Source organism: Elephas maximus, chromosome 4, assembly GCF_024166365.1.
Source record: "Elephas maximus indicus isolate mEleMax1 chromosome 4, mEleMax1 primary haplotype, whole genome shotgun sequence".
NCBI classification, from domain to species: Eukaryota; Metazoa; Chordata; class Mammalia; order Proboscidea; family Elephantidae; genus Elephas; species Elephas maximus.
The window spans coordinates 55,858,607-55,880,216 of NC_064822.1; the positions used below are offsets into that span (position 1 = coordinate 55,858,607).

The 21,610-nt window shown below is 38.4% G+C and overlaps 1 protein-coding gene across 12 annotated transcripts in view; it reads right to left on the reverse strand.

Moving 5' to 3' along the window:
- Window positions 1-21,610, reverse strand: part of CACNA1C (calcium voltage-gated channel subunit alpha1 C) — an 896,734-nt gene that overhangs the window by 33,658 nt on the left and 841,466 nt on the right. For all 12 annotated transcript variants that reach the window (XM_049885094.1, XM_049885093.1, XM_049885097.1 and 9 more), the window contains 2 exons: window positions 1,447-1,612; window positions 724-851 (listed from right to left, as the gene is read on the reverse strand). In XM_049885094.1, the coding sequence (XP_049741051.1) occupies window positions 724-851; window positions 1,447-1,612 (294 nt within the window). The remainder of the gene's footprint in view (window positions 1-723; window positions 852-1,446; window positions 1,613-21,610) is intronic.

Sequence of the window (21,610 nt, forward strand, 5' to 3'; positions counted from 1 at the left end):
GGGTCCACCTACACTGAGAAACTCACTAGAGCTGTAGCCTGTTAGACACATGTGGTGCAGAGTACAACATCAAAATCAACATACACATGTTTAGATTTTAATGAGCAATTTTCCATTGGTGCTATGTTCAAGGTAGAAGGGATTTTATAGTGTACTACGGTTCTCAACATGTACTCCTGCTTCAACTAACCACCGTATGACCAAGACGTATTTACTGAGTGTCAACCAAATGTGATAGATTGATGAGGGTATCCTTGGACCAGAGGCAGGAGTGGAGTCAAGATACACCCGGCCCTAAATGTTTTAACTTGAGTGCTCACTAATTATTCCTGATATTAAGGTCTTCTATCCACTGAAAGGAAACCCTGGTGGCATAGTGGTTAAGTGCTACGGCTGCTAACCAAAGGGTCGGCAGTTCGAATCTGCCAGGCACTCCTTGGAAACTCTATGGGGCAGTTCTACTCTGTCCTATAGGGTCGCTTTGAGTCGGAATCAACTCGACGGCACTGGGTTTGGTTTTTGGACCCACTGAAAATAACGGTTATGGTTCATGACTTAGCCAAAGGTGTCTGACCTCCTATTACTGGCCCTTGACCCTTCACCCTCAGGTCTGATGGCAACTCAGTGTTTCCAGCTGATCCACCCAATGTTGACCCTTCTTGCACCTCTCTGACAGGTAAGTCCACTCAATCACTTAATCGAGATTTCCTTCTGGGAACTTACTTGGCTTCAGGGTCATACTCTGCCCAGATTCTTTTAAATTCATCCAGATGGTGGGGACCAAGGATGGACCAGTCCCTTGTCAGGTAGTCAAAGTTGTCCATGATGACAGCTACAAAGAGGTTGATGATCTGCAGAGAGTACAATGAGGTGCTCTAAGAGGAACTTCCTACACACTTGCCACTTGAATCCATTTTGCCAGCTGGTGCCCATGTATGGCAGAAGCCAATATTTCCAAAGACCAGCAATATATCACTATTTAAAACACCAGCTCCTAGAATGTGGGTCTCTTGGTTATAAACTTGACACAGCTCCCCTCAGAGTTGTAAGTGATGAGCCCCACATATAGGCTGGACAATTTCCCTCATATCAAGCTGCTGGGTAGGGCTGCCATCTACCACCTTTTCCTCACTCCTCAACAATGGACCAAAAAAGTATAAGTTCCCTCCAGCCCTCTATACATACACATCCCCCTGCCCTCTGGGACACTGCCACCACGATAAGGGCCAAAGAATGGACAAGAAAGATGGTGGTTGGGCTTTCAGAGCTCTGGCCAGTGCTTTCTGCCCTTATCTCAGTGTGGCTGGACATTCCTACTGACTTAGTCTTCCCAAGTCAGCTCCCTAGATGAGGTTGCCCTGACCACGAGCTGCAGAGAAAAAGGCTGGAGCTGTCCTGAAAATGCACCCTCATTCTCTGTGGCTGACAAGTGCTACCGCAGCTTACCAGGAAGGCACAGAGCATGTAAAAGCTGATGAAGTAGAAAACAGCGAAGCTGCTGCCACAAGGCGTTTCCCCTTCCGTGCTGTTGCTGGGCTCAGACTCTGGGGCACACTTCTTGCCTGGCATGCAGGCCAGCATGATGTCCTGCCAAGCCTCCCCTGTGGCACACCTGGGGGAGAGAGGTGAGAGAACCCAACACCCATGTATCCAACTGAAGTATCATCTGGACCCCTCTCAAACTCCTTTCTCTTCCCTTCTAAATTGAGTTTGGTATTTATTGTTCCCTGAATGTTCTGGTACATTTACTAAATACAAAAATATATAGCATTGTTTTGAAACTTTACGTACATAGTAACAGACTGTACCTTTTCTGCAAACTTGCTCTTTTTGCAACCCATGTTAAGTTTTTGAGATTTAGTCATTTTGCTGTATTTAGCTGTAGCTCCTTCATTTTAACTGCTGTAGAGGAGAATATCCTATGAATATGCCATTTTTAAAAATCCATCCTCCTGTTAATGGATATTTAGGGTGTTGCAATTTTTTTTTTTTTTTGCTATTACAAATAATACTGCAATGAATATGCGGGTCCATGTCTTGGGTATCGGCTTAGAAACTGAACTGCCCCAATGAAGGTCCATGTGTCTTCGTTTTTGCTCCCCAAGCACTTGCCCGATTCAGACTTCTACACTCAGTGTAGGAGAAATGCCATTGTTCTACAGCCTCCTCGATACTTGGTATTAGTGACCTTTAAAAAATGTCGCTCACAGGATGGGTGTGAAATGATTTTTGATTGTTGCTTTACTTTTGATCTCCCTGATTGGTGGGTTGAGAATTTTGATTTCATCTTCTGTTGAATTGTTCATATTTTTGCCTGTTTTGTTCATGGGTTCTATGTCTTGTTCACTTCCAGAATTTTAAAAATATACATTCTTTATATCAATCCTTTGTCAGTTACATGCATTGCAAGCACCTCTTCCAGCTGGCTTATCTTTTAGCTTTATTTATGGTATATTTTGATGCATCAAAGTTTTACATTTTAATGTAATCAAATTTATAAGTTTTCTCCTATGTTTTGTGTTTTTTTTCTATCTTTGTTTAAAAAATCTTTCTCTATTCTAAGTCATAAAGATATTGTCTTATATCGTCTCCTACAGTTTTGCTTTGCACAATAATCCCGTTAATCTGGAATATATTTCTGCACTCAATGTGAGATAGAAATATAATTTTATATTTTTTGGTATAAACCCATTGCCATAGAATCAATTCTGACTCATAGCAACCACAACCCTATAGGACAGAGTAGGACTGACCCATAGGGTTTCCAAGGAGTGGCTGGTGGATTTGAACTGCTGACCTTTTGGCAAGCAGCTATAGTTCTTAACCACTGTACCATGAGAGCTTCTTTGGTATAAAAAAATATATATATAGACAGCCTATTTTCCTAATATCATTTATTGGATTTTTTTTTTTTTTATATCTTTGCCTACTGATTTGAAATATCCCTTCTGACATAAATTGTATTTTCATAGATGTGTGGGTCTTGTTCTTGGCTTTTTGTTCTAGTCCACGGTTCATTTGTCTATTTTGGTACCAATGTACCACATTGTTGTAATTACTATTGCTTTATAGTAAGTCTTGCTTTCTCATAAAGTAATTTCTTTCAGCTTGTTCTTCTTCAAAATTGTTTTGGTTATTTCTTTCTTTTTTTTTATTCATAGACACAGTAGAATCAGCTTGTCAAGATCCATGAATAATTCTATTGAGAGTCTTACTGGAGTTGTATTAAAATATAAATTAACTTGAAGAACCACGACATCTTTATGGTATTAAGTCTCCCAGCCATGAACATGGTATATTCTTTTATTTAGACCTTATTTAGCGTCTTTATTAAAGTTTTATAATTTATCCATATACATCTTTTGTTAGATTTACAATTGTAAATTGTATTTTTTAAAATTTTGTATTTTCAATTGATTTAGATGTAGAGGGAATGAATACAATTGATTTCATATACAGAAAACTTGATGAATTCTCTTATTAGTTCTAATACTTTATCTGTAGTTTCTCTTGGTTTTTCTACATAGGCAATCTTTTTTTTGGCAAGTAAGGACAAATTTGTTTATTTTTTTTCCAATTCTTATTTATTTTTCATATTGCATTGGGAAAAACTTGCCATATAGTGTTGACTAGGAAAAGTGATAGAGAGGATGTGATCTTGTCTATTATATTTACCAATTAGTTATTATCAGTATAGGAATGTGACTGTTGTTCTTTGTTAATCATCCACTCTACTGATCCTATCAATGGTTATAAAGGCTTTTTAGTTGATTCGCTTTGATTTTTGACTTGGATAAGCTTATAAACAACGACAGTTATGTCAACTCATTTCCATATTTTACTTATTTTTTTTTCCCTTTTCTTATTTGTTTTAGGCTTATGTTATGGGGAGGTTTTCTATATCCCTGTCTCCCTAGAAAATTTTACATAACATAGAAACGATCTGTTCCTTGATGTTTTGGTAGACCTCACAAAAACATTGCATCTTGGGTCTTTTTTAGGGCTAAAAATTTACCTACCTTTTCAATTTCTATTGAGGTTAATATATTTTTATTTTCTTAAGACAATTTTTATAATTCATATTAGAGAATCACCCACTTCATCTAGATCTTCAAATATGTTGGCATGTATTTATTCATAATACTCTCTATAATTCTAAAAATCACCTCCATGTCTGTAATTATGTTACTTTTCCCATTTCTGTGTTGTTGTTTATTTTTTCTTTAATGGATTTAACAAAGGTTTGTTATTTATTGGTCTTAAAGAATCAGCTTAAAGGTTTGTTTGTTGATCAAATCTATTTTGGTTTTATATTTTATTAATTTCTGCTTTTATTCTTATAAATGTATTCATTCATATTTTGAAGTTATTTTGATATTTTTTCTCTAATTTACTAGTTTATTATAAATTTTTTTAAAAATAATTTTTATTGTGCTTTAAGTGAAAGTTTTCAAATCAAGTCAGTCTTTCACACAAAAACCCATATACACCTTGCTACACACTCCCAATTACTCTCCCCCTAATGAGACAGCTTGCTCTCTCCCTCCACTCTCTCTTTTCATGTCCATTTTGCCAGCTTCTAACCCCATGCACCCTCTCATCTCCCCTCCAGGCAGGAGATGCCAACATAGTCTCAAGTGTCCACCTGATCCAAGAAGCTCACTCCTCACCAGCATCCCTCTCCAACCCGTTGTCCAGTTCAATCCATGTCTGAAACGTTGGCTTCGGGAATGGTTCCTGTCCTGGGCCAACAGAAGGTCTGGGGGCCATGACCACCGGGGTCCTTCCAGTCTCAGTCAGACCATTAAGCCTGGTCTTATGAGATTTTGGGGTGTGCATCCCACTGCTCTCCTGCTCCTTCAGGGGTTCTCTGTTGTGTTCCCTGTCAGGGCAGTCATTGGTTGTAGCTGGGCACCATCTAGTTCTTCTGGTCTCAGGATGATGTAGTTGCTGGTTCATATGGCCCTTTCTGTCTCTTGGGTTCGTAATCACCTTGTGTCCTTGGTGTTCTTCATTCTCCTTTGATGCAGGTGGGTTGAGATTCATTGACGCATCTCAGATGGCTGCTTGCTAGCGTTTAAGACCCCAGACGCCACTCTTCAAAGTGGGATGCAGAATGTTTTGTTAATAGTAAATCTTTTTTTTAATAAAAAAATTTTAGGCTCTGAATTTCCCTTTGGCATTGATCGATGTATCTCATAAATATGAGATATAGTGCTCCCACTCTTTCATTTCTAAATAGTTTGAAGTTTTAGTTTTGAGTTATTTTGAAGAATAAAATTTGTAAAAAAAAATTTTAACGTTAATCTTTATTTTTATAATTGTGCTTTAGATGAAAATTTACAGAGCAAATTAGTTTCTCATTAAACAATTAATACATATTGTTTTGTGACATTGGTTGCCAGCCCTGCGATGTGTTAACATTCTCCCCTTCTCGACCTGGGGTTCCTCATTTCCATTCATCCAGCTTTCCTGTCCCCTTCTGCCTTCCTGTCCTTGCCCCTGGGCTGGTGTGCCCATTTAGTTTCGTATACATGGTTGAGCTACGCATTATTGTTTGTTTTACGGGACTATCTAATCTTTGGTTGAAGGGTGAACCACACGAGTGACTTTAGTACTGAGTTAAAAGGGTGTCCAGGGGCCATACTCTTGGGGTTTCTCCAGTCTCTATCTGACCAGTAAGTGTGTTCTTTTTGTGAGTTAGAGTTTTGTTCTACATTTTTCTCCAGCTCTGTCTGGGACCCTCTATTGTGTTCCCTGTCAGCTGGGCACCATCTAGTTGTGCTGGACTCAGTCTGGTAGAGGCTGTGGTAGTTGTGGTCTGTTAGTAACTAAAAATTTTTAAGTGCATAGATTTTAGAAAGGCTATTGTTTTACTAGAAAAAACAAACAAACACAAAACCCAGTTTTTTTATGGAGTCTCTGGGTGGCACAAACAGTTAAGCAAGCAGTTCAGCTGCTCACCACAAGGTTGGCAGTTCAAGCCAACCCTGAGGCACCTCAGAAGAAAGTCCGGGTGATCTACTTTGGGAAAATCAGACATTGGGAAACTCCTGGAGCACATGGAGTCGCCATGACTTGGAATAGACTCAATGGCAACTTTTTTTAAAAATTGTTTTTAAGGTTAATTTCTAATTTTACCGTATTGAAGTCGAAGAATTTTTAGAATTTTAAATAACATTTGTGACTTACATCTTGGCTAATTTTTGTGAATGTTTCTGTGTCCTTAAAAAGAATGTCTTTTTCGCCATTTACTGAGTATAAACCTGTTCGATTAAGTTTGTTAATTGTGTTTTGTAGATGTTCTTTATTCTTTCTTCTATTTTGATCCATTTGATCTGTCATTTTCTAAGTGTTGTATTAAAGTCTCCCACCGTATGGGTTTCATTTTCTCCTTAGAGTTGGATCAGTGGTTGGTTGATATACTTCCAAGCTATATTGTTGGCTCTGCTGCATTTTTGGGATTGTTGGCTCAGGTAGTTTTATGACTATTACATACTCTTGACAGATTATACCATTATGCATACCAATGTTCCTCTTTGTCTTCTTAATACCTTTCAACTCGAATTCTGTTTCTTCAGATATTGCTATGGTTACATTTTTTTTTTTTCTGTTAGTATTTGCTTTGTATGTCTTTTTTCATCCCTTTATTTTCATTCTCTTTAGGTCATTTTGTTTCACTGTATCTGTTATAAACAACCTAGAGCTAGATTTTTAAAAAGCCAACATCAGAGTATCTGTCTTTTAACAGAGAAATTTAACCCAGTTAATTTTCTTTTGTGATTATTAATGTATTTGTTCTTATTCTTGCCATCTTTATATGTTGTAATATCCATGCTTTGTTATTGTCTTCTTTTCCTTCTTTTTGTTGGATGGCCAAGGTTTTCTTTGTCCATCTTCTCCCCCTCCAGTTGTCTGGAATGGACATATTACATTTCTGTTTTTCTAGTGGCTTACCTTTAAATATTTAACATATCTATCTACACATTTTTTTTGGTATCTTTTTTTTTTTACACACGGAAACCCTGGTGGCGTAGTGGTTAAGGGCTATGGCTACTAACCAAAAGGTCAGCAGTTTGAATTCACCAGGTCCCCTTTGGAAACTCTGTAGAGCAGTTCTACTCTGTCCCATAGGGTCACTATGAGTCGGAATCAACTTGATGGCAACAGGTTTGGTTTTAGTTTGGTATCTACACATACTTTTCCCCAGTTATGTATACAGTTAAACAATATCCATTTCCTCTTCCCAAGTAAGAGAAAAATCTTAGTACACTTTCATTCTTCTACCACCTCACTTCCTACCTTGTTGAGATAATGTGGGATTCTACTTCCAAATTATTATTAAGGCTTTGGACATTTTTGCTTAAAAATTATTTAGACAATATAAACATTATCATTTCTTTTTGCACAACTCATAACTCTATACTTTATAATTTCCGTATCCAAGCCATTACTCTGCATATTCTATGTCATAGATATGTTTTTCATTCTGTGGAAGTTCATCCTTGTGTGATTGTTTCAGAGAAGGTTTATAGGGGGTAAATTTCTTGGTTCTTACATTTCTGGAAATGTCTTTATTTTGCTTTTCTACTTGAATGCTGATCAGGCTGCATTTAGGAGTCTAGGTTCAAAATGCATTTTCCTCAAAATTTTGAATACTGTATTTTTATGCAAATAACATGTGTGTTATACATTTTTGCAAATCGCACAACCCCCAACACGTTATTTTCGTAAGTGTGCTATACCAATTATGTTTTTACATGTTGCTGACTTCATTTTCAATTTTTTTCCTGTCGTATGGATTTAACGTTACTGGGATAAAACTGATCTCATGGAAACTTCATTTAAGGTAGGTATTTTCCTAAGCCAAGTGCAACCAATGGTGAACTGAATGGGCTCATGATGGAAATAAGATGCCATGTTGAAACTAAAAAGTATGAATGCATGAAGAGCTAGAAATTGTAAGAAATGATCCTATGCTGAAAATTACAAGAACAAGATGTGTGTATTTTATTGCTTTCATAAATCTTAAAGTGAAACATAATTATTGATAATCAATGTCTTCGAGATCAACAAATAAAAGTCATGAGAAGAAATTGTTTCTTTTTAATGAGAAATTAATTTGTTCTGTAAACCTTCACCTAAGGTATAAGAAAAAAAAATTGTGTTTTCATCTTAAAATAGGCCATTTTAGTTTATTCATTCATTACCATCATCATCATCTGACTCTTGGAACCCTTGAAAGTTTGATCCCTCATCACTATTATCACTGAAATATCTCAGAGCTGCCTGCAGACATCTTCTGTGACTTTTGAACTGATGTCATCATCATCACTGCCTTCGGTGTCTTCATCTTAGTCATCGGTATTCTGCTGGGACACAATCCCAGTCTTTCTGAAGTCATTGTGGATGGTTTCTGGGGTTATATTCCCCCAAGCAGAAGCCGCCCACTTGCAGACTTCTGCAAACATCGTCTGCTTCAGTAGTCCTGATGGTGTGAACACCTGAGTCCCAGACTGTATTCATTCATCCCACTCTCTTCTCACGGAAGGTTGACTGCTATATCTAGTGGCTGCAGCTTGCAGGTGAGGCCACCAGGTATGACTGCTATATGGGCACCAGTTAATACAATTTTGAATGTTTTTTCTTTGTGAGCAGCCATGGTGTCAAAAATTAGTAAAGACTTCTTTTAAAAGAATCCTCCCTTGCCTGGCCCTATAATATTTATCTACCCATACTTTCATAACATCACAGTCCATCCATCCCTTCTTATTACAATGAACAACCACAGTGATAGGCAGTTTTTCACAGGGCATGGTCACTCTTAAAAATCATTACCAACTTTAACTTCACTCCACTCGCAGTACAACCAAGGACTACAGTGAAGCAAGCCCTCTCATGCCCTGTGGTTGTAACGGCTACAGTTTTCATACCTGGAGTAGCTACAGTGCTTGTGGCCAGAATATTGAAAGACATCGGAATCTCATTGATATTAATTATGTCCACTGCGGAGATACTGAGTTCAGAGATTTCTTTGGTGATGAATTCGTGAAAGTTGGTCATCTTTTGCTTCCACTCATTTGGCAGTTGCTGGACTACAGTGGTTCCCATTCTCATGGAAAGGCCATTCCTTTTCATGAATTTAGAAATTCAGATGAAACCCACCTTGAAATCTGGGATTCCTCTTTCATTTGCCAGAAGTTTCACTTTGATTGGAATTGTGACAGTAGAGCCAGCTTGATTTGTTCCCTTTGAGAAACAGTCTGCTCTTTCAAGTTGATCTCTCATTCAGGCCATTTCACTTTGGGCCCACAACATGTGCGTTGTCGTGGATTTGCTTTCTCCAGATTCTTTTTCTCCTTTCTCCGTTTGCCAGTGGATGACTCTACAACCTCAAACTCTCTTGCTGCTGCTCTGTTGCTTCTTTCTTTTACTCTCGCAACAATATTTAAAGTTTGTAGCGTAGGACTTGCGTTTAATTCCTGGTGTGATTCTAAAGGGTACTAAGATTTAGACTTAGAAAAAAACATGTACAATATAATTGATAACTGGCTGGTTCTAGTAAAAGCCAAAAAAATCTGCTGCCATTGAGTTGATTCTGACTTATAGCGACCCTACAGGACAGCGTAGAACTGCCCCATAGAGTTTCCAAGGAGCGCCTGGTGGATTCGAACTTCCGACCTTTTGGTTAGCAGCTGTAGCTCTTAACCACTATGCTGCCAGGGTTTCTGGTTCTAGTAAACAGGTCACAAAATTCAAATGTGAGGTGTACAAGAAGCAAGGGTCTTTTTATATACTTGTAGCATATGAATAAGGTGACTTACGATTATTGATCAAAGACATTGGTGCTAATAAGACATAATTAGACTATGAAATAAGCAGACCTAACATAGCTTAATGGTTTCACTTAAGATGATCCGATAAGGTTTTCACATTCAACTGTTGAGCCAAGAACGATCATCTTGTTTCAGTTTTGCTTTGTTTACTCTTCCAATTAAAAGCCAGAGCCGGAAGAAGACTGTGATAATTACGTCAGTGCAGACTATTGATAGCCATTCAGCGCCATTTATGCCAGAGCAGGCTTTGCTTAGTTTATGCTTCCGATTGATAGAATGTGATTTATGGACCGGCTTCAGTAGGTTCAAGGTTCCGACTGACAACTCAGGAGCAATGGGGGTATAATAGCAACTTAAATTAGTAGAAACAAATACACAGCTTCAATTGTTTATCTTCTGATTACTGGAGTACTACCAAACATGATCCATGACTTCTTGACCATAGCTTATACCTTTATTATAGAAATATGATCAAAAGTAACATTTTCGGACTATTGAATAAGGGTGGATGAGGCCAAAATTCACTTCTGGAAATGTCACAAGACATACATGGTATACGCATCGGCACGCTATGCCAGAACTTTTAGACATAAATTTCGTCATTTTTGCGTGTTATATGTGTGTATGCATTATTTATATGGGTGCTGTAGTTGCGAAAAAATACAGTATATATTCCTTTGTCTTTTAGTATGCACTTTTGCTGATAAAACCCGTTGCCGTCGATTCCGGCTCATAGCGACCTATGGAACAGAGTAGAACTGCCCCATAGAACTTCTGAGGAGCACCAGATGGATTCGAACTGTCGACCTTTTGGTTAGCAGCCATAGCACATAGCCCCTATGTCACCAGGTTTTCGAGTTTTGCTGCTAAGAAGTCTAAATGCCAAATGATTCTTGTACTTTTGAAAGTAACTCATTTTTTCTTATTTAGGAGCTTTTAGGATATTTTCTTTACTCTTGGTATTCTAAAAATTCATTATAATGTTAAGGGTCTCTTTTGATTATTCTTCACTAAGTAGGCCATTTCAATTTGAAGGTTCATGTTTTTATCTGAAACTTCTTTGATTATTCCTTTATTTCATCCTCTCCATTCCTTCTATTCTTTTTGTCTAGAATTTCTATGAAACAGATGGGATTTTCTGGCTCTATCTTCCATGTTTTAACTTTTATTTCATATTTTCAATCTCTTGGTCATTTTGGCTGCAGATAGAGAATCCCCTGGTTTGATCTTTCAGCTCATTAATTAACTTTAGCTGTGTCCATTCTGCTATACAGCCCTTCTACCTTTTTATTTCAACCACTGCATTTTCTTTTTTAAGTTCCCTCTAATTTGTCCTTTTCCATAATGGCCTATTGTTTTTCTTTTCTTTTTTTAATTTACCAGATGTGATATGCTGTCTAATCTCCTTAAATTATGAATTAAATTTATTTTCAAATTCTTGGGCTGTATTCATTTTTTTTCCTCCTCAGGTGTTCATTCATCTGTTAGTTGAGTGTGACGGCTCTCCTTCTTGGTATTGGTCTTCCTCAACCACGTGGAGATTATTGCTGACTGTTCTCGTGGTTGAGAGCCCTAGTTCCATCTCTATGGCTAAGGTGCTCATTACAGGAGCCTCTCTCTGGGGATGTTGTGTTGGAAGAAAGACAGGATGTGCTGCTATGTGGGGTGGGCAGGAAGCTTCTTTTGGAGGGTGGGGTTCCCTGGAAGACTACTCTGGGGGGCACTGTTCTGCCTCTCAGACCCCAACATCCTTCCAGAAATGCGGTTCTGCTGCTCTCAGCTTCTCAGCAGTAGCAAATGCTCTTCCAAATTCAAGTCCCTGGGAATCTGCCGGGCCTCTCCTGGACCTTGGCTTTATTGGTCCTGAGCTCAGGGAGCCCCCAGAATCACTCTTATTTCCTCACCCTGTTTGTTGTTGTTGTTAGGTGCTATTGATTCGGTTCCGACTCATAGTGAACCTACGTACAATAGAATCAAACACTGCCCGGTTCTGCGCCATCTTCACAATCATTGCTATGCTTGAGGCCACTGCTGCAGCCACTGTGTCAATCCATCTCATTGAGGGTCTTCTTTTTTGTTGACCCTTCACTTTGTCAAGCAAAATGTCTTTCTCCAGGGACTGGTCCCTCCTGATAACATCTCCAAAGTACATGAGATGAAGACTCACCAACCCTGCTTCTGAAGAGGATTCTGGTCGTACTTCTTCCGAGACAGATTTGCTCATTCTTCCGGAAGTCCATGGAATATTCAATATTCTTTGCCAACACCATAATTCAAAGGTGTCAATTCTTTGGTCTTCTTTATTCATTGTCCAGCTTTTGAGTGCATATGAGGCAACTGAAAATACCATGACTTGGGTCAGGTGTACCTTAGTCCTCAAAGTGACATCTTTGCTTTTTAACACTCTAAAGAGGTCTTTTGCAGATTTACCCAATGCGATACCTATTTAGGGGTGTATTTTTCCTCTGGTTCTGTTCGTCAATTAAATTCCATCTGCTTTCTTCCATTTAGGAATTCCTCAACATTTTTGGTTCACTCTTGAAGAGAGCTGGTGGTGCAGTGGTTAAAGTGCTCAGCTGCTAACTGAAAGGTTGGTGTTTCGAACCCATCAGCCACTCCATGGGAGAAAGATGTGGCAGTCTGCTTCCATAAAGATTTACAGCCTTGGAAACCCTATGGGGCAGTTCTACTCTGCCCTATAGGGTGGCTATGAACTGACTGGATGGCATTGAGCTTGGTTTTTTGTTTATTTTTATTTTATTTTTTTAATTAATTTTTATTAAGCTTCAAGTGAACATTTACCATTCCAATCAGTCTGTCACATGTAGGTTTACATACATCTTACTCCCTTTTCCCACTTGCTCTCCCCCTATTGAGTCAGCCCTTTCAGTCTCTCGTTTTGTGCCAATTTTGCCATCTTCCCTCTCTCTCTATCTTCCCATCCCCCTCCAGTCAAGAGTTGCCAACACACTCTCCAGTGTCCACCTGATTTAATTAGCTCACTCTTCATCAGCATCTCTCTCCCCCCCACTGACCAGTCCTTTTCATGCCTGATGAGTTGTCTTCGGGGATGGTTCCTGTCCTGTGCCATCAGAAGTTCTGGGGAGCATTGTCTCTGGGATTCCTCTAGTTGCAGTCATACCATTATGTATGGTCTTTTTATGAGAATTTGGGGTCTGTATCCCATTGGTCTCCTGCTCCCTCAGGAGTTGTCTGTTGTGCTCCCTAATAGGGCAGACATCGATTGTGGCCGGGCACCAACTAGTTCTTCTGGTCTCAGGATAATGTAGGTCTCTGGTTCATGTAGCCCTTTCTGTCTCTTGGGTTCTTAGTTGTCATGTGACCTTGGTGTTCTTCCTTTGCCTTTGCTCCAGGTGGGTTGAGACCAATTGATATATCTTAGATGGCTGCTTGTTGGCTTTTAGGACCCCAGGTGCCACAATTCAAAGTGGGATGCCGAATGTTTTCATAATAGAATTATTTTGCGCATTGACTTAGAAGTCCCCTCAAACCATGTTCCCCAGACCCCAGCCCCTGCTCCGCTGACCTTTGAAGCTTTCATTTTATCCCAGAAACCTCTTTGCTTTTAGTCCAGTCCAATTAGGCTGACCTTCCTTGTATTGAGTGTTGTCTTTCCCTTCACCCAAAGCAGTTCTTATCTACTGATTGATCAATAAAAAACCCTCTCCCTCCCTCCCTCCCTCCCTTCCCCCTTTGTAACCACAAAAGTATGTGTTCTCCGTTTTTTCTATTTCTCAAGATCTTATAATAGTGGTCTTATACAATATTTGTCCTTTTGCCTCTGACTCATTTCGCTCAGCATAATGCCTTCCAGATTCCTCCATGTTATGAAATGTTTCAGAGATTCGTCACTGTTCTTTATCGATGCGTAGTATTCCATTGTGTGGATATACCACAATTTATTTACCCATTCATCTGTTGACGGACATCTTGGTTGCTTCCAGCTTTTTGCTATTGTAAACAGAGCTGCAATAAACATGGGTGTGCATATATCTGTTTGTGTGAAGGCTCTTGTATCTTTAGGGTATATTCCGAGGAGTGGGATTTCTGGGTTGTATGGTAGTTCTATTTCTAACTGTTTAAGATAACGCCAGATGGATTTCCAAAGTGGTTGTACCATTTTACAATCCCACCAGCAGTGTATGAGAGTTCCAATCTCTCTGCAGCCTCTCCAACATTTATTATTTTGTGTTTTTTGGATTAATGCCAGTCTAGTTGGTGTGAGATGGAATCTCATCGTAGTTTTAATTTGCATTTCTCTAATGGCTAATGATCGAGAGCATTTTCTCATGTATCTGTTGGCTGCCTGAATATCTTCTTTAGTGAAATGTGTGTTCATCTCCTTTGCCCACTTCTTGATTGGGTTGTTTGTCTTTTTGTGGTTGAGTTTTGACAGAATCATGTAGATTTTAGAGATCAGGCGCTGGTCTGAGATGTCATAGCTGAATATTCTTTCCTAGTCTGTAGGTGGTCTTTTTACTCTTTTGGTGAAGTCTTTAGATGAGCATAGGTGTTTGATTTTTAGGAGCTCCCAGTTATCTGGTTTCTCTTCATCATTTTTGGTAATGTTTTGTATTCTGTTTATGCCCTGTATTAGGGCTCCTAGGGTTGTCCCTATTTTTTCTTCCATGATCTTTATCGTTTTAGTCTTTATGTTTAGGTCTTTGATCCACTTGGAGTTAGTTTTTGTGCATGGTGTGAGGTATGGGTCCTGTTTCATTCTTTTGCAAATGGATATCCAGTTATGCCAGCACCATTTGTTAAAAAGACTATCTTTTCCCCAATTGACTGACACTGGTCCTTTGTCAAATATCAGCTGCTCATACATGGGTGGATTTATATCTGGGTTCTCAATTCTGTTCCATTGGTCTATGTGCCTGTTGTTATACCAGTACCAGGCTGTTTTGACTACTGTAGCTGTATAATAGGTTCTGAAATCAGGTAGAGTGAGGCCTCCCACTTTCTTCTTCTTTTTCAGTAATGCTTTGCTTATCTGGGGGTTCTTTCCCTTCCATATGAAATTAGTGATTTGTTTCTCTATCCCCTTAAAATATGACATTGGTATTTGGATTGGAAGTGCGTTATATGTATAGATGGCTTTTGGTAGAATAGACATTTTTACTATGTTAAGTCTTCCTATCCATGAGCAGGGTATGTTTTTCCACTTAAGTATGTCCTTTTGAATTTCTTGTAGCAGAGTTTTATAGTTTTCTTTGTATAGGTCTTTTACATCCTTGGTAAGATTTATTCCTAAGTATTTTATCTTCATGGGGGCTACTGTGAATGGTATTGATTTGGTTATTTCCCCTTCGGTGTTCTTTTTGTTGATGTAGAGGAATCCAAGTGATTTTTGTATGTTTATTTTATAACCTGAGACTCTGCCAAACTCTTCTATTAGTTTCAGTAGTTTTCTGGAGGATTCCTTAGGGTTTTCCATGTATACGATCATGTCATCTGCAAATAGTGATAGCTTTACTTCCTCCTTGCCAATCTGGATACGCTTTATTTCTTTGTCTAGCCTAATTGCCCTGGCTAGGACTTCAAGTACGATGTTGAATAAGAGCGGTGATAAAGGGCATCCTTGTCTGGTTCCCGTTCTCAAGGGAAATGCTTTCAGGTTCTCTCCATTTAGAGTGATATTGGCTGTTGGCTTTGCATAGATGCCCTTTATTATGTTGAGGAATTTTCCTCCAATTCCTATTTTGGTAAGAGTTTTTATCATAAATGGGTGTTGAACTTTGTCAAATGCCTTTTCTGCATCTATTGATAAGATCATGTGGTTTTTATCTTTTGTTTTATTTATGTGATGGATTACATTAATGGTTTTTCTGATATTAAACCAGCCTTGCATACCTGGTATAAATCCCACTTGATCAGGGTGAATTATTTTTTTGATGTGTTTTTGGATTCTATTGGCTAGAATTTTGTTAAGGATTTTTGCATCTATGTTCATGAGGGATATAGGTCTAAAATTTTCTTTTTTTTTTTTTTTTATTTTTTTATTTTTTTTATTTTTTTTTTTTTCTTCTCTTTTTTAAGCCCGTTGTTGCAGCTACTGTGTCACTCTATCTCGTTGAGGCTCTTCATTTTTTTTTTTTTTTTTTTTTATAATAACTTTTATTAAGCTTCAAGTGAACGTTTACAAATCCAATCAGTCTGTCACATATAAGTTTACATACATCTCACTCCCTACTCCCACTTACTCTCCCCGTCTTGAGTCAGCCCTTTCAGTCTCTCCTTTCTTGACAATTTTGCCGGCTTCCCTCTCTCTCTATCCTCCCATCCCCCCTCCAGACAAGAGTTGCCAACACAATCTCAAGTGTCCACCTGCTATAATTAGCTCACTCTTCATCAGCGTCACTCTCCCACCCGCTGACCAGTCCCTTTCATGTCTGATGAGTTTTCTTCAGGGATGGTTCCTGTCCTGTGTCAACAGAAGGTCTGGGGAGCATGGCCACCGGGATTCCTCCAGTCTCAGTCAGACCATTAAGTTTGGTCTTCTTATGAGAATTTGGGGTCTGCATCCCACTGCTCTCCTGCTCCCTCAGGGGTCCTCTGCTGAGCTCCCTGTCAGGGCAGTCATCGATTGTGGCCGGGCACCAACTAGTTCTTCTGGTCTCAGGATGATGTAGGTCTCTGGTTCATGTGGCCCTTTCTGTCTCTTGGGCTCTTAGTTGTCATGTGGGCTTGGTGTTCTTCATTTTCCTTTGCTCCAGGTGGGTTGAGACCAATTGCTGCATCTTAGATGGCTGCTTGTTAGCATTTAAGACCCCAGACGCCACATTTCAAAGTGGGATGCAGAATGATTTCATAGTAGAATTATTTTGCCAATTGACTTAGAAGTCCCCGCAAACCATGTTCCCCAGACCCCCGCGCTTGCTCCGCTGACCTTTGAAGCATTCATTTTATCCCGGAAACTTCTTTGCTTTTGGTCCAGTCCAATTGAGCTGACCTTCCATGTATTGAGTGTTGTCTTTCCCTTCACCTAAAGCAGTTCTTATCTACTGATTAATCAATAAAAAACCCTCTCCCACCCTCCCTCCCTCCCCCCGTCGTAACCACAAAAGTATGTGTTCTTCTCAGGTTTACTATTTCTCAAGATCTTATAATAGTGGTCTTATACAATATTTGTCCTTTTGCCTCTGACTCATTTCGCTCAGCATAATGCCTTCCAGGTTCCTCCATGTTATGAAATGTTTCAGAGATTCGTCACTGTTCTTTATCGATGCGTAGTATTCCATTGTGTGAATATACCACAATTTATTTACCCATTCATCCGTTGATGGACACCTTGGTTGCTTCCAACTTTTTGCTATTGTAAACAGAGCTGCAATAAACATGGGTGTGCATATATCTGTTTGTATGAAGGCTCTTGTATCTCTAGGGTATATTCCGAGGAGTGGGATTTCTGGGTTGTATGGTAGTTCTATTTCTAACTGTTTAAGATAACGCCAGATAGATTTCCAAAGTGGTTGTACCATTTTACATTCCCACCAGCAGTGTATGAGAGTTCCAATCTCTCCGCAGCCTCTCCAACATTTATTATTTTGTGTTTTTTGGATTAATGCCGGCCTTGCTGGTGTGAGATGGAATCGCATCGTAGTTTTAATTTGCATTTCTCTAATGGCTAATGATCGAGAGCATTTTCTCATGTATCTGTTGGCTGCCTGAATATCTTCTTTAGAGAAATGTGTGTTCATATCCTTTGCCCACTTCTTGATTGGGTTGTTTGTCTTTTTGTGGTTGAGTTTTGACAGAATCATGTTGATTTTAGAGATCAGGCGCTGGTCGGAGATGTCATAGCTGAAAATTCTTTCCCAATCTGTAGGTGGTCTTTTTACTCTTTTGGAGAAGTCTTTAGATGAGCATAGGTGTTTGATTTTTAGGAGCTCCCAGTTATCGGGTTTCTCTTCATCATTTTTGGTAATGTTTTGTATTCTGTTTATGCCCTGTATTAGGGCTCCTAGGGTTGTCCCTATTTTTTCTTCCATGATCTTTATCGTTTTAGTCTTTATGTTTAGGTCTTTGATCCACTTGGAGTTAGTTTTTGTGCATGGTGTGAGGTATGGGTCCTGTTTCATTCTTTTGCAAATGGATATCCAGTTATGCCAGCACCATTTGTTAAAAAGACTATCTTTTCCCCAATTGACTGACACTGGTCCTTTGTCAAATATCAGCTGCTCATACATGGGTGGATTTATATCTGGGTTCTCAATTCTGTTCCATTGGTCTATGTGCCTGTTGTTATACCAGTACCAGGCTGTTTTGACTACTGTAGCTGTATAATAGGTTCTGAAATCAGGTAGAGTGAGGCCTCCCACTTTCTTCTTCTTTTTCAGTAATGCTTTGCTTATCTGGGGGTTCTTTCCCTTCCATATGACATTAGTGATTTGTTTCTCTATCCCCTTAAAATATGACATTGGTATTTGGATTGGAAGTGCGTTATATGTATAGATGGCTTTTGGTAGAATAGACATTTTTACTATGTTAAGTCTTCCTATCCATGAGCAGGGTATGTTTTTCCACTTAAGTATGTCCTTTTGAATTTCTTGTAGCAGAGTTTTATAGTTTTCTTTGTATAGGTCTTTTACATCCTTGGTAAGATTTATTCCTAAGTATTTTATCTTCATGGGGGCTACTGTGAATGGTATTGATTTGGTTATTTCCCCTTCGGTGTTCTTTTTGTTGATGTAGAGGAATCCAAGTGATTTTTGTATGTTTATTTTATAACCTGAGACTCTGCCAAACTCTTCTATTAGTTTCAGTAGTTTTCTGGAGGATTCCTTAGGGTTTTCCATGTATACGATCATGTCATCTGCAAATAGTGATAGCTTTACTTCCTCCTTGCCAATCTGGATACGCTTTATTTCTTTGTCTAGCCTAATTGCCCTGGCTAGGACTTCAAGTACGATGTTGAATAAGAGCGGTGATAAAGGGCATCCTTGTCTGGTTCCCGTTCTCAAGGGAAATGCTTTCAGGTTCTCTCCATTTAGAGTGATATTGGCTGTTGGCTTTGCATAGATGCCCTTTATTATGTTGAGGAATTTTCCTCCAATTCCTATTTTGGTAAGAGTTTTTATCATAAATGGGTGTTGAACTTTGTCAAATGCCTTTTCTGCATCTATTGATAAGATCATGTGGTTTTTATCTTTTGTTTTATTTATGTGATGGATTACATTAATGGTTTTTCTGATATTAAACCAGCCTTGCATACCTGGTATAAATCCCACTTGATCAGGGTGAATTATTTTTTTGATGTGTTTTTGGATTCTATTGGCTAGAATTTTGTTAAGGATTTTTGCATCTATGTTCATGAGGGATATAGGTCTAAAATTTTCTTTTTTTGTAATGTCTTTACCTGGTTTTGGTATCAGGGAGATGGTAGCTTCATAGAATGAGTTGGGTAGTATTCCGTCTTTTTCTATGCTTTGAAATACCTTCAGTAGTAGTGGTGTTAGGTCTTCTCTGAAGGTTTGGTAGAACTCTGCAGTGAAGCCGTCTGGGCCAGGACTTTTTTTTGTTGGAAGTTTTTTGATTACCATTTCAATCTCTTTTTTTGTTATGGGTCTATTTAGTTGTTCTACTTCTGAATGTGTTAGTTTAGGTAGGTAGTAATTTTCCAAGAATTTATCCATTTCTTCTAGGTTTTCAAATTTGTTAGAGTACAATTTTTCGTAGTAATCTGAAATGATTCTTTTAATTTCATTTGGTTCTGTTGTGATGTGGTCCTTCTCGTTTCTTATTCGGGTTATTTGTTTCCTTTCCTGTTTTTCTTTAGTCAGTCTAGCCAATGGTTTATCAATTTTGTTAATTTTTTCAGTGAACCAGCTTTTGGCTTTGTTAATTCTTTCAATTGTTTTTCTGTTCTCTACTTCATTTAGTTCAGCTCTAATTTTTATTATTTGTTTTCTTCTGGTGCCTGATGGATTCTTTTGTTGCTCACTTTCTATTTGTTCAAGTTGTCGGGACAGTTCTCTGATTTTGGCTTTTTCTTCTTTTTGTATGTGTGCATTTATCGATATAAATTGGCCTCTGAGCACTGCTTTTGCTGTGTCCCAGAGGTTTTGATAGGAAGTATTTTCATTCTCGTTGCATTCTATGAATTTCCTTATTCCCTCCTTGATGTCTTCTATAACCCAGTCTTTTTTCATTTTCCAAGTATTTGATTTCTTTTCCCTAGTTTTTCTGTTATTGATTTCTAGCTTCATTGCCTTGTGGTCTGAGAAGATGCTTTGTAATATTTCGATGTTTTGGACTCTGCAAAGGTTTGTTTTATGACCTAATATGTGGTCTATTCTAGAGAATGTTCCATGTGCGCTAGAAAAAAAAGTATACTTTGCAGCAGTTGGGTGGAGAGTTCTGTATAAGTCTATGAGGTCAAGTTGGTTGATTGTTGTAAGTAGGTCTTCCGTGTCTCTATTGAGCTTCTTACTGGATGTCCTGTCCTTCTCCGAAAGTGGTGTGTTGAAGTCTCCTACTATAAATGTGGAGGTGTCTATCTCACTTTTCAATTCTGTTAAAATTTGATTTATGTATCTTGCAGCCCTGTCATTGGGTGCGTAAATATTTAATACGGTTATGTCTTCCTGATCAATTGTCCCTTTTATCATTATATACTGTCCTTCTTTATCCTTTGTGGTGGATTTAAGTCTAAAGTCTATTTTGTCAGAAATTAATATTGCTACTCCTCTTCTTTTTTGCTTATTATTTGCTTGATATATTTTTTTCCATCCTTTGAGTTTTAGTTTGTTTGTGTCTCTAAGTCTAAGGTGTGTCTCTTGTAGGCAGCATATAGATGGATCGTGTTTCTTTATCCAGTCCGTGACTCTCTGTCTCTTTATTGGTGTATTTAGTCCATTTACATTCAGCATAATTATAGATAAATAAGTTTTTAGTGCTGTCATTTTGATGCCTTTTCATTTGTGTTGTTGGCCATTTCATTTTTCCACATACTTTTTTGTGCTGAGACGTTTTTCTTAGTAGATTGTGAGATCCTCATTTTCATAATGTTTAACTTTATGTTTGTTGAGTCATTACGTTTTTCTTGGCTTTTTTCTTGAGTTATGGAATTGATATTCCTTTTTGTGGTTACCTTATTATTTACCCCTATTTTTCTAAGTAAAAACCTAACTTGTATCGTTCTATATCACCTTGTATCACTCTCCATCTGGCAGTTCAATGCCTCCTATATTTAGTCCCTCTTTTTGATTATTGTGATTGTTTATCTATTGATTTCCATGATTTCCTGTTATGTGTATTATTTTATTTATTTATTTATTAGAATTAATCTTAATTTGTTTGTTTTTGTGCTTTCCCTATTAGAGTTGCGTTGATATCAGGACGTTCTGTTTTGTGACCTTGTATTGTGCTGGTACCTGATATTATTGGTCATCAGGCCAAACAATCTCCTTTAGCATTTCTTGCAGTCTTGGTTTAGTTTTTGCAAATTCTCTAAACTTGTGTTTATCTGTAAATATCTTAATTTCTCCTTCATATTTCAGAGAGAGTTTTGCTGGATATATGATCCTTGGTTGGCAGTTTTTCTCCTTCAGTGCTCTGTATACGTCGTCCCATTCCCTTCTTGCCTGCATAGTTTCTGCTGAGTAGTCTGAACTTATTCTTATTGATTCCCCCTTGAAGGAAACCTTTCTTTTCTCCCTGGCTGCTTTTAAAATTTTCTGTTTGTCTTTGGTTTTGGCAAGTTTGATGATAATATGTCTTGGTGTTTTTCTTTCTGGATCAATCTTAAATGG